The sequence below is a fragment of the Vicugna pacos genome, chromosome 9, assembly GCF_048564905.1.
Source record: "Vicugna pacos chromosome 9, VicPac4, whole genome shotgun sequence".
Classification (NCBI taxonomy): domain Eukaryota; kingdom Metazoa; phylum Chordata; class Mammalia; order Artiodactyla; family Camelidae; genus Vicugna; species Vicugna pacos.
Genome location: NC_132995.1, coordinates 63,416,770 through 63,432,044, shown reverse-complemented (window position 1 = coordinate 63,432,044; position 15,275 = coordinate 63,416,770). Strand labels below are relative to the sequence as shown.

General features: G+C 55.5%; 2 protein-coding genes across 8 annotated transcripts; both read left to right on the top strand.

The window, feature by feature from the left end:
• The first annotated feature begins 2,308 nt into the window (after positions 1–2,308).
• Positions 2,309–11,219, top strand: ATXN7L2 (ataxin 7 like 2). 3 transcript variants are annotated; one of them, XM_015244204.3, is made up of 12 exons: positions 2,309–2,522; positions 4,429–4,494; positions 4,877–4,981; positions 5,429–5,639; positions 5,938–6,224; positions 6,850–6,932; positions 7,265–7,518; positions 8,328–8,526; positions 8,670–8,791; positions 9,273–10,068; positions 10,386–10,450; positions 11,071–11,219. In XM_015244204.3, the coding sequence occupies exons 1-11, from the start codon at positions 2,396–2,398 to the stop codon at positions 10,440–10,442; spliced, it is 2,307 nt and encodes a 768-aa protein (XP_015099690.2). In that variant the 5' UTR covers positions 2,309–2,395; the 3' UTR covers positions 10,443–10,450; positions 11,071–11,219. The 3 variants fall into 3 exon arrangements, with proteins under 3 accessions (XP_015099690.2, XP_015099694.2, XP_072824158.1); XM_015244208.3 differs by lacking the exon at positions 10,386–10,450; XM_072968057.1 differs by lacking the exons at positions 10,386–10,450; positions 11,071–11,219 and having other exon boundaries at positions 9,273–10,379.
• Positions 11,220–11,329: 110 nt separating this feature from the next.
• Positions 11,330–15,053, top strand: CYB561D1 (cytochrome b561 family member D1). 5 transcript variants are annotated; one of them, XM_015244209.3, is made up of 3 exons: positions 11,330–12,779; positions 13,433–13,470; positions 14,039–15,053. In XM_015244209.3, exons 2-3 carry the CDS (start codon positions 13,459–13,461, stop codon positions 14,537–14,539), a joined length of 513 nt encoding a protein of 170 aa, XP_015099695.1. In that variant the 5' UTR covers positions 11,330–12,779; positions 13,433–13,458; the 3' UTR covers positions 14,540–15,053. The 5 variants fall into 5 exon arrangements, with proteins under 5 accessions (XP_015099695.1, XP_006197468.1, XP_031536192.1 ...); XM_006197406.4 differs by having other exon boundaries at positions 11,330–12,912; XM_031680332.2 differs by having other exon boundaries at positions 11,330–12,912; positions 13,991–15,053.
• The last annotated feature ends 222 nt before the right edge of the window (positions 15,054–15,275 follow it).

Here is a 15,275-nt window from a genome sequence, read left to right as displayed (position 1 = left end):
CCTTTAACTAGGGAAAGGGGGTGGGTGGGTAGGCACTCCTGCCAAGGACTCGTAGCCCAGAACTCTCCCTAGAGCAGAGAAGGTTCTTTCTCCTCTTCAAGAGGCTGGCTTGTTCTCAGCCAGAAGAGCTTTGATTTAGGCTATGGCCCCTCTCTCCATGGCCACCCTAAGAGGAAAGGCTATTTCACCTCATTACCTCCAGAGGGCTGGACTGGGCCAAATGCTGAGGGCAGGGCTGTCCTCATAGGACTCATGTCCCCTGCAACCAGGGATGGCAGTACCACTTTACCTAGTGGGGCCTGTGGTAGGAAAAGGTGTCTGGTTTCTCAGCTGCTGCAGGAGTCCAACTGGCAGGGCACTTGTCCTTTGCCCTGGTAAACTCTGACCCTGCCAGAGTGCCCACTTAGGACCTTTCCTGAACATGAGTTCCCACCACCATCATGGTCATAGGTGTTCTACTTCCGGGATTGCAGATCAGGGGTTGGGGGAGAATGTTGCATGTTGTTTTCTGGTGCTTGTCATACCTTTGAATAAACAGTGCTTCAAGCATTTGCCATGAAGGAGCCAAGACCGGAACCCTTCTGGGGATTTTTTTCCTCTCCCTCCCCTTGCTTTAAGTTCTTGGAGAAATATCAGCATTACCACTAAAACATCATTCCACTCCTCCCCACGCTGCACCCCCCAGCAACAAAGTCTGCACTCCTCTCTACTCTGCAACCCCCAGCAACCAAGTCTGTAGGCTGAGGAGTTGTTCGTGGCAGGCCCTAGTCTGGTGACATCTTTTTTGGTGGCACCAATTAGGCCAAACTAACCGAGACTCATTAGTAAATTTAGAGCAAACTCAAAAGGTGAGAGAGAATGGCTTCCACAATACTGTTTCCATTTGCTCCCCTACCATCTGTGACCTAGACAAGCTTCCTGTCAGGAGTTGAGGGCCACATGCTTTGCCCTATTAACTATAAAGGTTCTTGTTGAACAAACTTGCACCTCTGTCCCTCTTCTGACAGTCAAATGCTACATTTACATTCCCTAGAAAAATACACGGGCACAATATTACATTCAATGTCACCAGGTTCCTGGGAATCATCCTAGGGGAATCATCTATGGTTCTCAGGGTAAGAATCTCTGTCCTCAGAGGTTATTCTTGAAGTACTTAAACTTTTCCTGGGTGAAAATGAGAAGAAAATCTGAGGTCTTGAACTCACAAACCTTGACTTACTTGCTTCCAATTTGTTTTCCCCTTTGATGTAGGAATTAATATGGGGTGAGGTGTGAGGGGTTGAGGAGGGAAAAGAGAATTAGTATCTCTTTTCTGACATGATCGGTTGGGGGCCAGGCTTTTGTCTCTTGGTTGTGTTAGGGTGGGAAGGAATGCTACCAGCTAAGAATAAGAAAGAGGTGGATGATTAAGGTATTTTCCAGGCCTTAGCAAGGAAAATGACAGATGAAATGACAGAGAAAATGAAATGACAGAGAAATCTCCCTATGCCGAGGCACTGGTAGCAGCCCTTCCAGCAGGGAAAATATTCGTTAGAAAAAGAAGCCAAAGTGATGGATGGAGTCAGGGTCCAGCCAGGGTTTGGGAAGAGGCGGTACAGGGTATCGATTGTAGTTCTCAGGAGGAGAGACGAATCAGCAGATATGCTGCAAACACCAGCAGCCTCGGGGCCACCCCAGTTCCGGGGCTGGCTCTGGCTCTGAGATAGCCTTCTGTCATCCTGACAGGTGATCTTGGTCAGCTCAGCTAGGTGCTCCCAAACCCAGACAACGCCACTCCAACCCTCCGTTCTGCATCAGGGCAGCGTGGGTTTCCCACACAGGAGGCACAAGAGTTGAGGGCCCTCCCCCACTCCAACTCCCGTGTCCTTCAGCACATCCTACAGACCCCCTCCCTTTGCCCTTCTGATTCACAGCACCCACCTCCCTGCACCTACCCTATTCGATCTACTGGGAAGCGAATCGCTTCGTGGCCGCCAGCCCGGGAAGGGGCGCCAGCTCGCTGGCAGAGGCACGGCTTAAAGGGGTGTCTTGGGCAGAGAGCGGTTTGGGACCTGGGTTTGTGTGCAGTGAGCTTGGGAGAGTGAGCTGGTAGCACAAAGAATGTGCACAAGGTTTAAGAGGGGAGGTCCTGGGGCTTTAGTCTCTTCTCCACCCCGCAATCGTGCATTTCGCAGGGGCTCTCGCTGCAAACTCGCCAGGCAACCGCACCACCTCTAAGACTACATTTCCCAGAAGGCTGTGCGGAAGGGAGGGTGAGGGGAAGGCAACTAGTGCTGCGCTTGCGCAAGAGTGAGCTGGAAAGGTGGGAGGGAGAGGGAAGGCGTGCCCGCGGCGAGGATGCGGGGAGGGGGCCGCGCGGCGGCGGCGCCGGGGCGGGCGCGCGTCCGCGGCGGTGATGGCGGTGCGTGAACGCGCGGCGGCAGCAATGGCCGCTCTGGAGCGGCGGGTGCCGAGTCTCGATGACTTCGCGGGACAGAGCTGGAGCTCGTGGGTGGAGCGGGCGGAGCTGCCCGCGGCCGACGGTGAGTGAAGCTCCCCTAGACTCCGAGGACCCCATCAGTGTCTCCCCTCCCCCCCTCCGGGCCCCCACCAGCGGAGGGGAGCCACCGACGGGAGCCGCCGTCCGGCTCCCCGGCCCCCCAAACAAAGGACCCGCCGGGTCCTAGTGCCCGCCCGCTCCTCCACCTTCGCGCCTCCGGGTCCTAGCGCCGGCTCACCGCCAGCAGCCCACCCTGCCCACCTCTGCCTCTGCCGTTGCCCAGTACCTGCCCCCACATCTGCTTGCTTTTATGTTTCTCCTTGCCTGCTGCCCTCCAGCTTCCGCCCCTCCTGCACCTGCCTCGGGCTTTCCCCATCTGCAACAGTCCTCTCCACGTGTTTCCCACGCACCCCACTTGTGTGTCCCCTCCCAACCTCCCCGCCCCCACCCCGTTCCTTCGCCTTCTGCCCCACACCTCCTGCTCCTCTTCGGCGTTTGCCTGCCGGCTGCAGTGCCACTGGACCCCCGCCACCTCCGCATTAGTCAGTCCATCCATCTATCCATCCTTCCTTCTTCCCTCCTTCCGTCCATCCATCCATGCCTCCAACCCTCCGTCCTTTCCCGGGCCTCTTGCCCTGCCTCCTAGGCTCTCTCTCCTGACCCCCACCTTCTCTAGGCCCCTGAGTGCTTTTGGTGAGCGGGCTGACAGTCTCTTCTCCTGATCTTTGTCTCCTGGGCCCCAGGGGGCATCTGGCCTCGTGGCCTTTGGGGTGACAGCAGGCATCACGCCCCTGAAGAAGTTTGCAAGTGAGAAGAGGTGGAGGAGGAGACCACATGGAGCGGTCTCTGATGACGCTTGTTCTCCTCTGAGACGTCCAACTCCCAGCTTAGTTCTGTCCATCACTGCATTTTAACAGACTTAAGAGTGGGAGCTGCCCCTTGTCTCTTGCACACCTAACCCACCACCCCTCATATCTGGAGATTATATAAGACTGTCAGTATTCTTAGCCTTCTAAAAAGGGGCGAGTCTGTTAGTAGGTGTCAGAAGCAGACCTAAGTGGGGGGAGCTCAGGTCACCCCAGAACTACCCCATGCTGGGTGGGCAAGGATGGGGCCATTGTCAGGGTCTGGGTGCATTGAGAACCGGAAATGGAATCAGACGGGTTTGGTGACTCAGAATTGATTTTTTTTCCAAGGGACAGGGAGGGGGCGTAGAGGAGGGAGGGGTGAGGAGTAAGGTAGGGGGATGGGGAAAGAATTGCTTTGCACAGCTAAGATGTTTTTGTCATCAACCCAGAAACTGAGGTACAAGGGCAGCCCTTGCCCAAACCCCCCCCCCCCTTAAGAGGAAAAGGGCTTTTGTAACTGACCAAGGGGACTTTGAAGATGCTGAAGGGCCCTAAGACAGCGGTTTCTCTGCTCTATGACCATCCTGGCAATGCAGGACCTGAGAAGCTGGGAGTAACTTTGACAATGCCATGGCAACCCAACTGGAACAAAACTGGGGATGGGGACCTGGAAGATTGTTTGGGATGCCACAGAATAGCAGAAGGGACCCATCTGCAAAATCTCAAGAGACTCGGGGATCTATACTAAAATATGTTAAGGATTGTTTCCCATTTAAATGGAGAAGCAGGCCCAGAAAATAGATAATTATCCATAGTCACCCAACTAGTCATCAGTGGAATCCTGAACTGCACCTTGGAGTGAAGGATCCACAAGAAAGGTGGCTGGATCCCTCCCAGTGGGGCCAGTTCATTCTGGAGGTAGCAGGTGAAGGAAAAGGGGTACTTGAGAATGATCCACTGAAAGGTTCTCTAAGCGATCCTGAGCACGAGGTGCTTGTCAAGGAGTGAGGGCTTCCTACTGCTTAGCTGCAGGCCGTGGTTGGGTTGGAGATGGGGCTTCTGGCTTGGGAGTGGTCCTTCTGAGCTGTGTTTCTCCTCCAGGGGCTGAGCTGGAGGAGAGTAACAAAAACACGAAGAAGTTGGATGCTATGACCCTCATTAAAGAAGGTGGGAGTCAACACATTCAGGCGGGGGCCCAGGGCAGACAGGACCACCTTCCTCTCTTCTGCCACATCCCAGGAGGTGGCTGCTTGAAGCCACAGGTCTGGGGATTCTCGCTTTGATAGGTCTGGGTCAGCCCATTCCCCGGGCTCCTGTGACCTATTGTGGGAGATCCTAATCATAGGTGTTTGGTGCTCATTCACCTGAAAGCTCACATTCTTAGGGACTGGTTAGATTGAACTCTGGAAGCTGGGAGTGTCCAGGATAAAGCCTGTCATATCACCTGGGAGGGGAAGTGTCATTTGAGCGGCGGATGGGACTGTTCTCTGCTCTTACAGGGGAACCCTGGGGTCCCTAGCCCCAGTGATAATGGCTTCTGTCATTGCAGACATGTCCATCTTTGGGCACTGCCCTGCCCATGACGACTTCTATTTGGTTGTGTGTAACCACTGCAGCCAAGTGGTGAAGCCTCAAGCTTTCCAGAAGCACTGCGGTGAGGGGAGCCCTAGGGAGGAGATACTGGGGAGCCCTAGGGAGGAGATAGAGGGGACAGAGGAAGATGGAACATGGAACTCTGAGGATGGGGTCAGTTGGGAGGTCATGTGGGTAACTGAGGGAGGCTTTGGGAATATGGAAGATCTGGGGTGGGAGGGGCTTCAGAGATGGTAGTGAGTTGGGGTTATTGTTTAAGCAAACATCTAGCATCTGGGATGGGGGTAAAGTTCTAGCATTTGAGAAGAGCTAAGAGGTTCAAGAAGCTGGATTCTAGAATTTTGAGTCTTGGAGGCTCAAATTCAAATGGGAAGGAGATAAAATTTAAAATCTAAGTTTTGAGAACTCCAGATTCTCTACCATGAGTCTGTGAGCAGTGTCAGGAGGTTGGGGAAGGAGGCAGTTGATACCACTCACCTCGATTACTCTCTCCACCTCCTGGTGACAGAAAGAAGACATGGGCCCCTCAGCAAGCTTTACGCCCGGGCCCCACCCCCACCTCCAGCCCCTGCCAGCTCTCAGAAATGCCATGTAGTGAATGGGCAGGGCCCAGCTTGTAGAGCCCCAGGTTCTACCAAAACCTCCTCCAGGGAGAAGGGCCAGGGGTCTCGCAGCCGTGGCCACCAGCCTCCTGAGAAGACCCAGAAGGACAGCCTCTGGTAAGGAAAGGCTGGAGACTCCCTAAGACCAGCCCTGACCCGAGCCCAGGGAGGGGTTGACAGAAATTGAGGCAGCTGTAGGGTGATGGGCACTGCTCACAGCAGGAGGCTGCCAGCTCTCTCTGCAGCTCCCAGACCCTTGCCTCAGGGAATATGGGGTCCCCTTTTCCCATGTTCTGCACCCCTGCAGTAGCCCACCCAAGTCCCAGGGCCAAGAAAGGAGATGGCTCTGGGCTAGAGTCCAGGGCCCAGGCCCAGCCTCCCTACCTCCCAGCCTACACCCTCTCTCCACGTATAGCCTTTTCGTGCCTGTGGTGAATCTGGAGAAGATGTCCAGTCTCCCGAAGCCTGATGGACACGGAATCAGGGTGGCCCCGCCCTCTGCTTTCCTCAGCCAGCCTGGCGGCCTCACCAAGGACTCCCCTGGAAAAAACCCCATGGTGTCCCCTTCTAAAGAACTTCCTGGCAGAGAGAGCATCGAGATAACCCCCAACGAGGGCCCCAGTCACCGGGCTGAAGGCAGCCCCCCTGAAAAGGAGCCTGGTGGGGCCAGGCTTCCCCCCAAAACCCACCGGAAGATGGCTCGTGAGTAGTCGTGGTCTTGGGGTCAGGAAGGTAGAGTGGGGATTCTTTGGACTGCTTTGTCCTGGGGCCTGATGGAGAGGGGGTCAAGAAAGAGTGGGTCTGGCCATCACAGGTTGCCAGGGTACAGAAGCCCCTGGTCATCCCTTGACGTGGACACTTGACCTGCTTGCTTTCTTGCAAGATTCTCTTCAGCTCAGATCTCCTGATTAAGGCTAAGGGAGCCTATGTCCAAGGTGAAGGTATTCGTCCTCACCTTGGGCTGTTGACCTTTATCTCTTTCCTCACCTAGATCCAGGGCACCAGACACCTCCCACATCTGGTTTCCCTGGCATCCCAGATGCTTGTGGCTGCTTTTGTTTCTTGATATGTGTTGCTTTGCCTGGGGCTTGGAGCCCCCAGAGGAGTGTCTGGGCTGGGCATGGGGATGGGATGGTTCTTGCGCCCAGCAGAGAGCTGCCGATGCCTGGAGGAGTTTCTCTGGAAGGCTGCGACCCCAAACTTGGGGGCCTGTGGCTCTCTTGCCTTAGACCCAGCTCTTCCCAAGCCATTTGCTCGAAGAGGCCAGATCCTCCCATGGGCCTCCTGGAAATGGCCTTGGGGCTTATGGCAACCGCTTTCTTCACAGGGAAGGAGTGCGACCTCAACAGGCAGTGTGGGGTAATAAATCCAGAGACCAAAAAGATCTGTACCCGCCTGCTGACCTGCAAGGTAACCCCCACTCCCACTGCATAGTGAGGGAGAACAGCACAGACACGGGCCTGGGGCGAGGAGGGGAAGTGAGATCAAGCCATGGGGGTTAAGCCCAGACCAGGCAAGGGGAGAGAAGTCTGCCCTGGTGGGCTCAGGGTGGGGACAGCAGGGAGGGGGTGGCTTCCAAAGAGGGGTTCTGGCACTGTCGAGGAGTGAAACAAAGACAAACACATCCACAGACACACTCACACACCCTCTCTCTCCACTTGCCCAGGCCAGAGCTCACCGTTGCCCCCTCACCCATGCTCAGCTCACACCCCCTCCCCACCCTCCACCCTGCTGTATTCTAGATCCACTCAGTGCACCAGCGCCGGGAGGTCCAGGGCCGAGCCAAGGACTTTGACGTGCTAGTGGCAGAGCTGAAGGCCAACTCCCGCAAAGGGGAGTCTCCCAAGGAGAAGAGCCCAGGGCGCAAGGAGCCAGCTCTCGAGCGCCCCTCCCAGGAGCCCCCCTCCTCAGTCCAGGTTGTGGCAGCAGCGGCTGCTCCCAGCAGCACCTTCTCTGCTCGTGCCAAGCAGACCTACCCATACTGTGTACTGCCCAGGTACGTCCAAGATCCAGTCCCCACCCCACCTGGGGAAACGTGGCCCCAAGCCATCAGGGACCCCTGGAGACAGGCCCAGGGAGTGTCTTGAAAGATGCTGATCACTCTACCCTGAGTGTGGGGGGAGGGACCCCTGGCAGTGGACGGAGGTGTTCCTAACTCAGCATACTGCAGCGCCCCAGCCTCTGTAGTGTGCCAGTTCCAACATCCAGGATAAAAACATTTTCCTAGCTGCTTCCAACAGGCCAAAAGTTGTAACTGGGGAGCCAAAAGGGTCAGGGTCCTGGGTGAGGCAGTCCTATTGTGTATTTATTTACTGGCCCCTTCGTGTGCAGAGGCTGCGCTGGACCCCGGGGAGAGCCTGCCTTGCCGAAGGAGACACACACGCATCTCTGCCTGTAACACGAGGGGCAGACACGAAACACAGGCTCAGCTCACAGACAGGCTCACAGGAATATGTGATGCAAGAAGGGGGTTGAGAAAATTGACTGGGCTGACCAGAGCTGGGTGCAGTTAATCTCAGAAGATTTTCTGGAGGAGGCGAATCTGGAGCAGATTTCCCCCTGAGGAGGCAGGGCCTGGGAAGTGAAGGGGCTGGGGAGAGAATCCCTCGGGAGCTGTGGCCCCTGATCTTTCTGGCTCTTACTCTGTGAGCTCTGTTGTTCCCTCCCTTCCTGTCCTCCTTCCTCTTTGTCTGATTGCCCAGCAGGGTGTCTGCCCTGGCTTTTTGAGCTTGGCGGGTTCAGGGACATCCCCCACCCTGACCCACTCGCATCACATCGCCCTCACATCCCCTTTGGCCCTTCCAGGTCCCGGGCCTCCTCTGAGAGTGAGTTGGATGATGAAGGCCCTTGTGGTGGTGATGGGGACCCAGGCCTGTTCCCCTTCCCCCTGCCCCGGGGTGGGGCCCAGGCCTCCAGCGAGGAGAGTGAGGAGGAGGGGACATCTGATGACCTCCACCTCCCCACTGACTGCCATTATGCAACCCGGCCCCCTCGGCCACAGGCGGTAAGGACCTGGAGCCGGGACCTGGGGTGGGAGGTGGCCCAGCCCTCCTAGCCCCCAGTGTGGGGAGGAGGTCAGATCCTGTGTGCAGGTGCCCTCCCTGCATTTCAGGCCCTGCCAACCATGTACCTTCCTTTTACCTCCAGTTCTGCACCTTTGGGAGCCGACTGGTGAGTCCAGGATGCTACGTGTTTAGCCGCCGGCTGGACCGGTTCTGCTCGGCACTGAGCTCCATGCTGGAACGGCACCTCAGTTCACACATGTGGAAGTGAGTCTCTTAGCCCCAGAACTTCCCTCCCCAAGCCCCAGGCATACATGGGCTTCAGAGGTCCTAATTCTTTATGCCTACCTATAGTTGGGGCTTGGCTGTTTGCTAGGAAGACCCAGGTAGCATGAAGAGGTGGTTGGGAGATTTGGCAGCCTGGAGCTGGGCTAATGCAGGGCATGAATAGGTCTGGGAGTGAATCTGGACTCTTACCCATCACTTCCAGTACCTTTTGGGTTACTAGGATTAGGGGATGGCCAACCTGAGATTTAAAATGAGGTTCTTAATGGGTCTGTATGCTGGTTCATTCCGGCCTGTCCCTGTGCCTTCTTCCTAACCCTCAGTTCCAGCAGCTCCCAGCAGATGGCAGCACTACCAGGGCTCTTCTGGGCCAATTCTAGGTGGGGCAGAGAGACTGGTGTATGTTGGTAGGGAGGCCCTCTTGTTTGCTTGGCATCACAGTGGGGCTTTCTTCTTGCTGCAGGAAGATCCCACCGGCGGCTGAGCCTCCATCCCACCTTGTCAGCTCCCCCCCATCTGCTCCCCTGAGCCCGTCCTCTACAGGCAGCTGCCCCCGCCTTCCAGGCCCACCTCTCAGACCTGCCTGCCCAGCCTCTACGCCCCCCACCAAGGACAGCCTTGTCCCCAGCTACCCTACAGGCTCCCCCAGTGTGGCAGCCGCCTGCAGCCAGGCGGAGTGCATGGGCGGGAGCCAGGCTATCACCTCACCACTGCCTGCCAACACTCCATCCCCGTCCTTCAGCAAGCTCCCGCCTTCGAAGGCCAGCAAGTCATCCAAAGGCAAGGACGGGCCTGAGGTGGAGGCTCCTTCTCGAAAGCGAAAGTTATCCCCTGGCCCCACCACTTTCAAGCGGACTTGCATCTTGGAGCCCACTGGAAAAGGCAAACCCTCTGGCTGCCGGGGCCTCTCGGCCAAGACTAAAGCAGCTCTGGGCATGGGGCTTAATGGGACGGTGGGGCCAAGAGTGAAGCGGGCAGGGCCCCTGGACTGTCGGGGTTCCCCTCACCAGCCCCCCACACCAGTCAAGGCTTCTCAGCTGGACAGCCGGGGAGCGGCTGGACATCCGGCCAAGGCCCTGCCAACCAACTGCCTCTCTGAGGAGGAGGTAGCCAAGAAGCGGAAAAACCTGGCCACTTACTGCCGGCCAGTGAAGGCTAAGCACTGCCAGGCTGGTGCCCCTGCTGATGCGGCCTGCTCTGTGCGCCGCAAGAAGCCGGGTCCAGCCCTGGCCTTTGAGGAGAAGTGTTCTACACTGAAGGTACCAGCCCAGCTCCCTGAAGAGCAGGGAAAGGGAAGGGTCAGGATGGATGTGGGTAGAGTGCACAGTGGGAACCTGACAAAAAGGGTGCTGAGTAAATGTTTGTGCCTGGAAGGGCAGATAGGGGAAGTTGAGAGAGAGTTGCTGGGCCATCTTCTTTCGGGAGGGGTGATCCCAGCTTTTGCTTAATGTGCTTTCCCCTGTCCCCAGCCCTCTCCCTTGGGGCTAAAGAGATGCTGCCTCTGCCTCTTCCCCTTCCCCCGCTTTTGCTTTAATCAAAGGGCCACTTTCTGAAATGGCTGTGGCCCTCACTCCAGGAACTGGAGCTACCTCTGTTCCCTGAAGGAAAGGAAGTTGGACTCCATGAGCTCTGATAAGAAAGGTTTGGGCAGTGGGGTTGGGCTTGGGTCCCTGAGCTGTGGCCTAACACCTAACATGCTGGGCATGGTCAGGGGGGTGGGTCTTGTTCATTGGTTTTGCCTCTGGGCATCAGGGCAGGAAGGGGCAGGGACACAACCCAAGGTCTCCATATGCATGTATGCCCACCTTGCACATTACCCACTGCCAGGTTTTCAGGCACCGGGCAAGTTCTCCGGAGTTTCTAATAAAGCCAGCAGCCAGGCTTATTTGCCTCTTAGGAGGCCTGGAGCTATGAGCTAGCCATATGATCTTAGCCAGGAGGGACATACTGGAAATGGGAAGAGGGGATGCCCTCCTAGTTTAGGCACTGGCCAGGTGCATACCAACACCTTTGGCACCCATATGAGAGTAGTGAGTGTGACAGTTGCCCAGGGCCTGAGTGTGTGTGTATCACACGTGTGCATAGGTGTTCTCCAGCTGCCTCTGCTGGGCTGGCATTCATCTTCCCTCTTGTCTGGCTCTACTCACCAGACCAGCAGGAAAAAATCAAGCCTTAGCTTTTATGGCCCACACAATTCACTGGATAGGAGGACGAGTAGTTCCCCCAGCTGACCCTGTCTCTTGCCTCTTCTCTTCCTGCAGTCAAAAGCCCATTAACGAGAAAGTGCCTGCCCACTGCGATGGAGCCGCCAGCACCTCCTCCCCTCCAGATCCGGGCCCCAGGCTGCTGCCGCTTTTTATAACTTTATATTATTTTTTTTAAGAAAAAAAAACTCTTTAAAATACCTCAAGACTGTCTCCCTGTTCTGTTGCTGCTAAGAAAATATAAAAACAGAAACAGAAAAAGAAGGAAAGAAATGTAACAAAATGAGTATCCTTACTGTCCCCAGCCGCACCCCAGGAGGCTGAGATGATGGGCAGACTATAGCTCCCATCCCTTGCCTGCGAAAAACTCCCTTATGCGTGTATATTTTTTGTCCTTTTAAACTGTGGGAATGGCTGGGGCGGTTGTATCATTGGGGGAGTCTTAGGATGAGAAGGCATGTGGCTCCAAGTGAGCAAAGGGACAACTGCAGTCCCAGTGGAAAAGGAAACATTGGGGGAGGGGGGCCACCCCTCTGGCTCTACTCTTGGAGCTTTGTCTTGAGGGTCTGTGGGAGTCAGCCTGTGGCCCTTCTCTGGTCTTCCAGCAACCCAAGGCCTCCATCCTATCTCTGAATTACTGCCTCAGTTTCTTCAGCTGTTCCTGCTCTTTCTCTCTCTTTTTTTAATCCCTCCCCCATTTCTCCTTTGGTAACCATAAGTTTGCTTTCTGTGTCTGAGTCTGTTTCTGTTTTGTAGATAAGTTCATTGTGTCATTTTTTTAGATTCCACATATAAGTGATTTCATGTGCTGCCTCTTAGTAGTAGCCTTATTTTCTCAACCCCTGAAGCTTGAGTTGGTAACTGCTCTCAGGATGTCCCTGATTTCTTTGGGATAGCCAGTTTTGCTCTCTCCCTGCCCTGTGGGTTTACCCTTAAAGAAGGAATGCAGCCCCTCCCAGGTAGGCCTCCTTAATCTGAACCACGCCTTTTTTTTTGGAGGCAGGAAGGGAAAAGGTATGATCGTTTACAGAACTTCCCTTGGTGTGGGAGGCAGCAGGCGTGTGGGAGGCCCTGGTCCCTCAGGATCACCTGGATCCCTAGGGCTGAGCAGATGGTGTGGAGGCGGCAAGGGTTGGGAGTGCCCTAGTTTTTCCGTTTGTCTCACTGGGGGAAACGACTACCGTACAGATAAGGGATACAACTGTTGCCTGTCCTTCCTTTGGTCTTCAAAGTGTACTAGTTTTTGGCATTATCCTTTTCTTTCATTCTCCTTGCTTTTAGGCAGGGAGGAATCTTATTCCCTTAACAAGACAGAAGGGATGGCAGGAGAGAGTGGGCAACCAGGGAAATCCAATATTTCTGGAAAACTGCTCAAAACACTGGTTTTCACACTCTTGGTTCAGTGTACCAGATTTGTGATTTGGGTGAAATCAGTTGCCATAAATGTAGTTTCCACAGGCTACTTCAGACATAAGCCCCATAAGCCTATGTAGACGTAAACACACAAAGGAGGTTGGCTGAAGAAACAAGGGCGCCCCCCCCCCCCAGCTGTCCCGTCGCCTTCTGCCCTCGGGGCTGTCCAGGGCAGTTGCGCTTTCCCCCCAGCCTCCAGAGGGCGCTGTGGGCGAGTCCGCCGCATTGCCGGCAGCCTCCCAGGGAGGAGCTTCTACCGCGGCCACGGCCGCCTCCGCGATCGCAAACCCGGAAGACGCGCCCTGGCAGCTGGGAGAGTGCGGCGGTCGGGCACTGTCATGGAGCCCCTGGAGGTAGGTTTGGTTCCCGCTCCGCCGAGGGAGGCGAGACTGACCCGCTGGCTGCGAAGAGGCAGTGGGATCTTGGCGCACCTGGTCGCTTTGGGCTTCACCATCTTTCTGACTGTGCTGTCCCGGCCAGGAACCAGTGAGTGTGCACGGAGGGGCGGGGCCAAGGAGGGGGGCGGAGCCTATAAGCTGGAGGGGCAGCACTTGGGAGCGCTAAAAGGCATGGAGTGGGGACCCTAGCAGTGGAGGGCTGGATGTGGAGGGAAGTAAGGGCGCGGTGGGGCGTGGCCCTGGGGTGGGGCTTTAGGTGCTGGGAGGAGAGGAGACGACTGAAGCCAACTGAACTCTAGTTCATCATAAGCAGAGTCCCTCATGGACGATACAAGTAAAAGAAGGGAAGCCGAGGTCTATTCCAGGACTGGGCTGATAGCTGCCAGGTGCTGAATGAGGAACTCAGGCCAAACTGGTATGTTTGCCCTCTTGGTTGCTCACCGTAAGGCCCTTTGGCAGCTCCACTTTGCCCCGAGTTCCTGATTACTGATCAGGGTTGGAGACAGTACACTGACCTTTCCCCTTTAGCCAGATTCTTTGGGTTCCAGCCAGCCACTGGGGCAGAAAGAATGGTGCCCAGCCATCAGTCTGTTCTCTTTGATTCTTAGGTCTTTTCTCCTGGCACCCTGTATTCATGGCCTTGGCGGTGAGTTTGGGCTTCTTTCTGCAGGTGATTTGTTTGGATATGCCACTAAGGAAGCATCCAGCCTTCAGAAGGCTTAGCCTTTCTAAGGCTCAGAGAGGTTGGTGGTGGGGAACAGCCAAGGCCCCATCTTTCCCTTGCAACCTATGGATTAGGAAACAGGGCTGGGCTGTAGGTAATCAGGTGGTTGAAGGGGATGAGAGGGCATGGAAGATACCATTTCTTTCTCCACTAGAGCCTAAAAGGAGGAAGTGGAAGGGGTGTAATCCAGTCACTTCCCACCCGCAAAACTCAGGAGGAAGTTTAACATTTGCCGTTCCCATTGGTCAAGAAATGAGAGTCTGTCTGTGGAGGAGGTGGAGGGGGTACATGGCTGTCAGCCTTAACGATGAGACTTCCACTCAAGTGTGAATTCCCAGTTCTGCCCAGAAATGCTGACCTGTGAGGCAAGCAGCCCTGGTGGGAGTTCTTTAGCCCTTTGTCCTCCTTGGTTGGATGTATGAGGGCACCTCCTTTCCCTTAGGACTCCAAGCTGGGCCTGAGGCTCACTGGCCCTCTCCTGTGTTCACAGTTCTGCCTCTGCATGGCTGAGGCCATCCTACTCTTCTCGCCTGAGCACTCCCTGTTCTTCTGCTCCCGAAAGGTCCGGATCCGACTTCATTGGGTGGGGCAGAGCCTAGCCATCCTCTGTGCAGCCCTGGGCCTGGGCTTCATCGTCTCCAGCAGGACCCGCAGTGAGCTGCCCCACCTGGTGTCCTGGCACAGCTGGGTAGGGGCTCTGACGTTGCTGGCTACGGGTGGTCAGGCACTGTGTGGGCTCTGCCTCCTCTGTCCCCGAGCAGCCAGGGTCTCAAGGGTGGCTCGCCTCAAGCTCTACCATCTGACGTGTGGACTGGTGGTCTACCTGATGGCTACAGTAACCGTGCTCCTGGGCATGCACTCTGTGTGGTTCCAAGCTCAGATCAAAGGTGCAGCCTGGTACCTGTGCCTGGCGCTGCCCCTCTATCCAGCCCTGGTAATCATGCACCAGATCTCCAGCTCCTACTTGCCAAGGAAGAAAATGGAAATGTGAGTTCCTCCGAACTCTGAATCTAAATGGGACATTTGACTTGGACTTCAGTGGTTCCTTTGGTGACTTTCAAGGATCCACTTCAGAAGTGGTAGGGTTTTTGTACTTCTTAGCTGGGCCAGGGGCTGCAGAAACCCAAACTGCTATTGTTGACAGATAACTCAATGGGCCAAAGTGGGGAAATGTACTGGGCGCAAGTGGAAGGTGATGGGGAGCTTGATCCTGAAGCCTCCACTCTTGATGGGTGACAGAAGTGTTGGGGGGGCTGGTGATGGTGTTGGCAGCCACTTCTTGCCTGCATACCTGATGAAAAGTTGAGTTCCTGTAACTTATGAATGGCAGACATGGCTCTTTGGGTCACTTTGAGAAAGCGGTGTAGTGGAGAGAGCCCATAGGTCTCGTTTATGGGGTATGGTCCTTGTAGACTCTACTGTATGACTTTATGCAAGTCACATGTCTCAGGACCTCAGTTTCCTCATCTGTGTAATGAGTGATTGTTTCTTTACAATCTCTAACATTCGGTGTCTGTCAAGTTGATGTCACAGACTACCCTCCCAGCTCAGGACCACTCAGCAGACTCGGAATGTTAATTCTTACATTCACCATTCCCTTACCCCTCTCGAGGGACAAGTCTGCTCTCGTGGCCTTTCAGGAATCTGTGTTTATTTGGCCTCTGGACCAGAGCACAAGGGGTCAGGTGCAATGGAGACAAGGGGCCCAGGTGAGGGTCTCCAGAACT

Coding starts and splice junctions, on each gene's coding strand:
- ATXN7L2 (XM_072968057.1), top strand. CDS start 2,396: ATGGCGGTGCGTGAACGCGCGGCGGCAGCAATGGCCGCTCTGGAGCGG. Junction 5,640..5,937: donor ACCCAGAAGGACAGCCTCTG/GTAAGGAAAGGC, acceptor CTCCACGTATAG/CCTTTTCGTGCCTGTGGTGA. Junction 7,519..8,327: donor CCATACTGTGTACTGCCCAG/GTACGTCCAAGA, acceptor TGGCCCTTCCAG/GTCCCGGGCCTCCTCTGAGA.
- CYB561D1 (XM_031680332.2), top strand. CDS start 12,765: ATGGAGCCCCTGGAGGTAGGTTTGGTTCCCGCTCCGCCGAGGGAGGCG. Junction 12,913..13,432: donor GCTGTCCCGGCCAGGAACCA/GTGAGTGTGCAC, acceptor TTTGATTCTTAG/GTCTTTTCTCCTGGCACCCT. Junction 13,471..13,990: donor CTGTATTCATGGCCTTGGCG/GTGAGTTTGGGC, acceptor CCTTTCCCTTAG/GACTCCAAGCTGGGCCTGAG.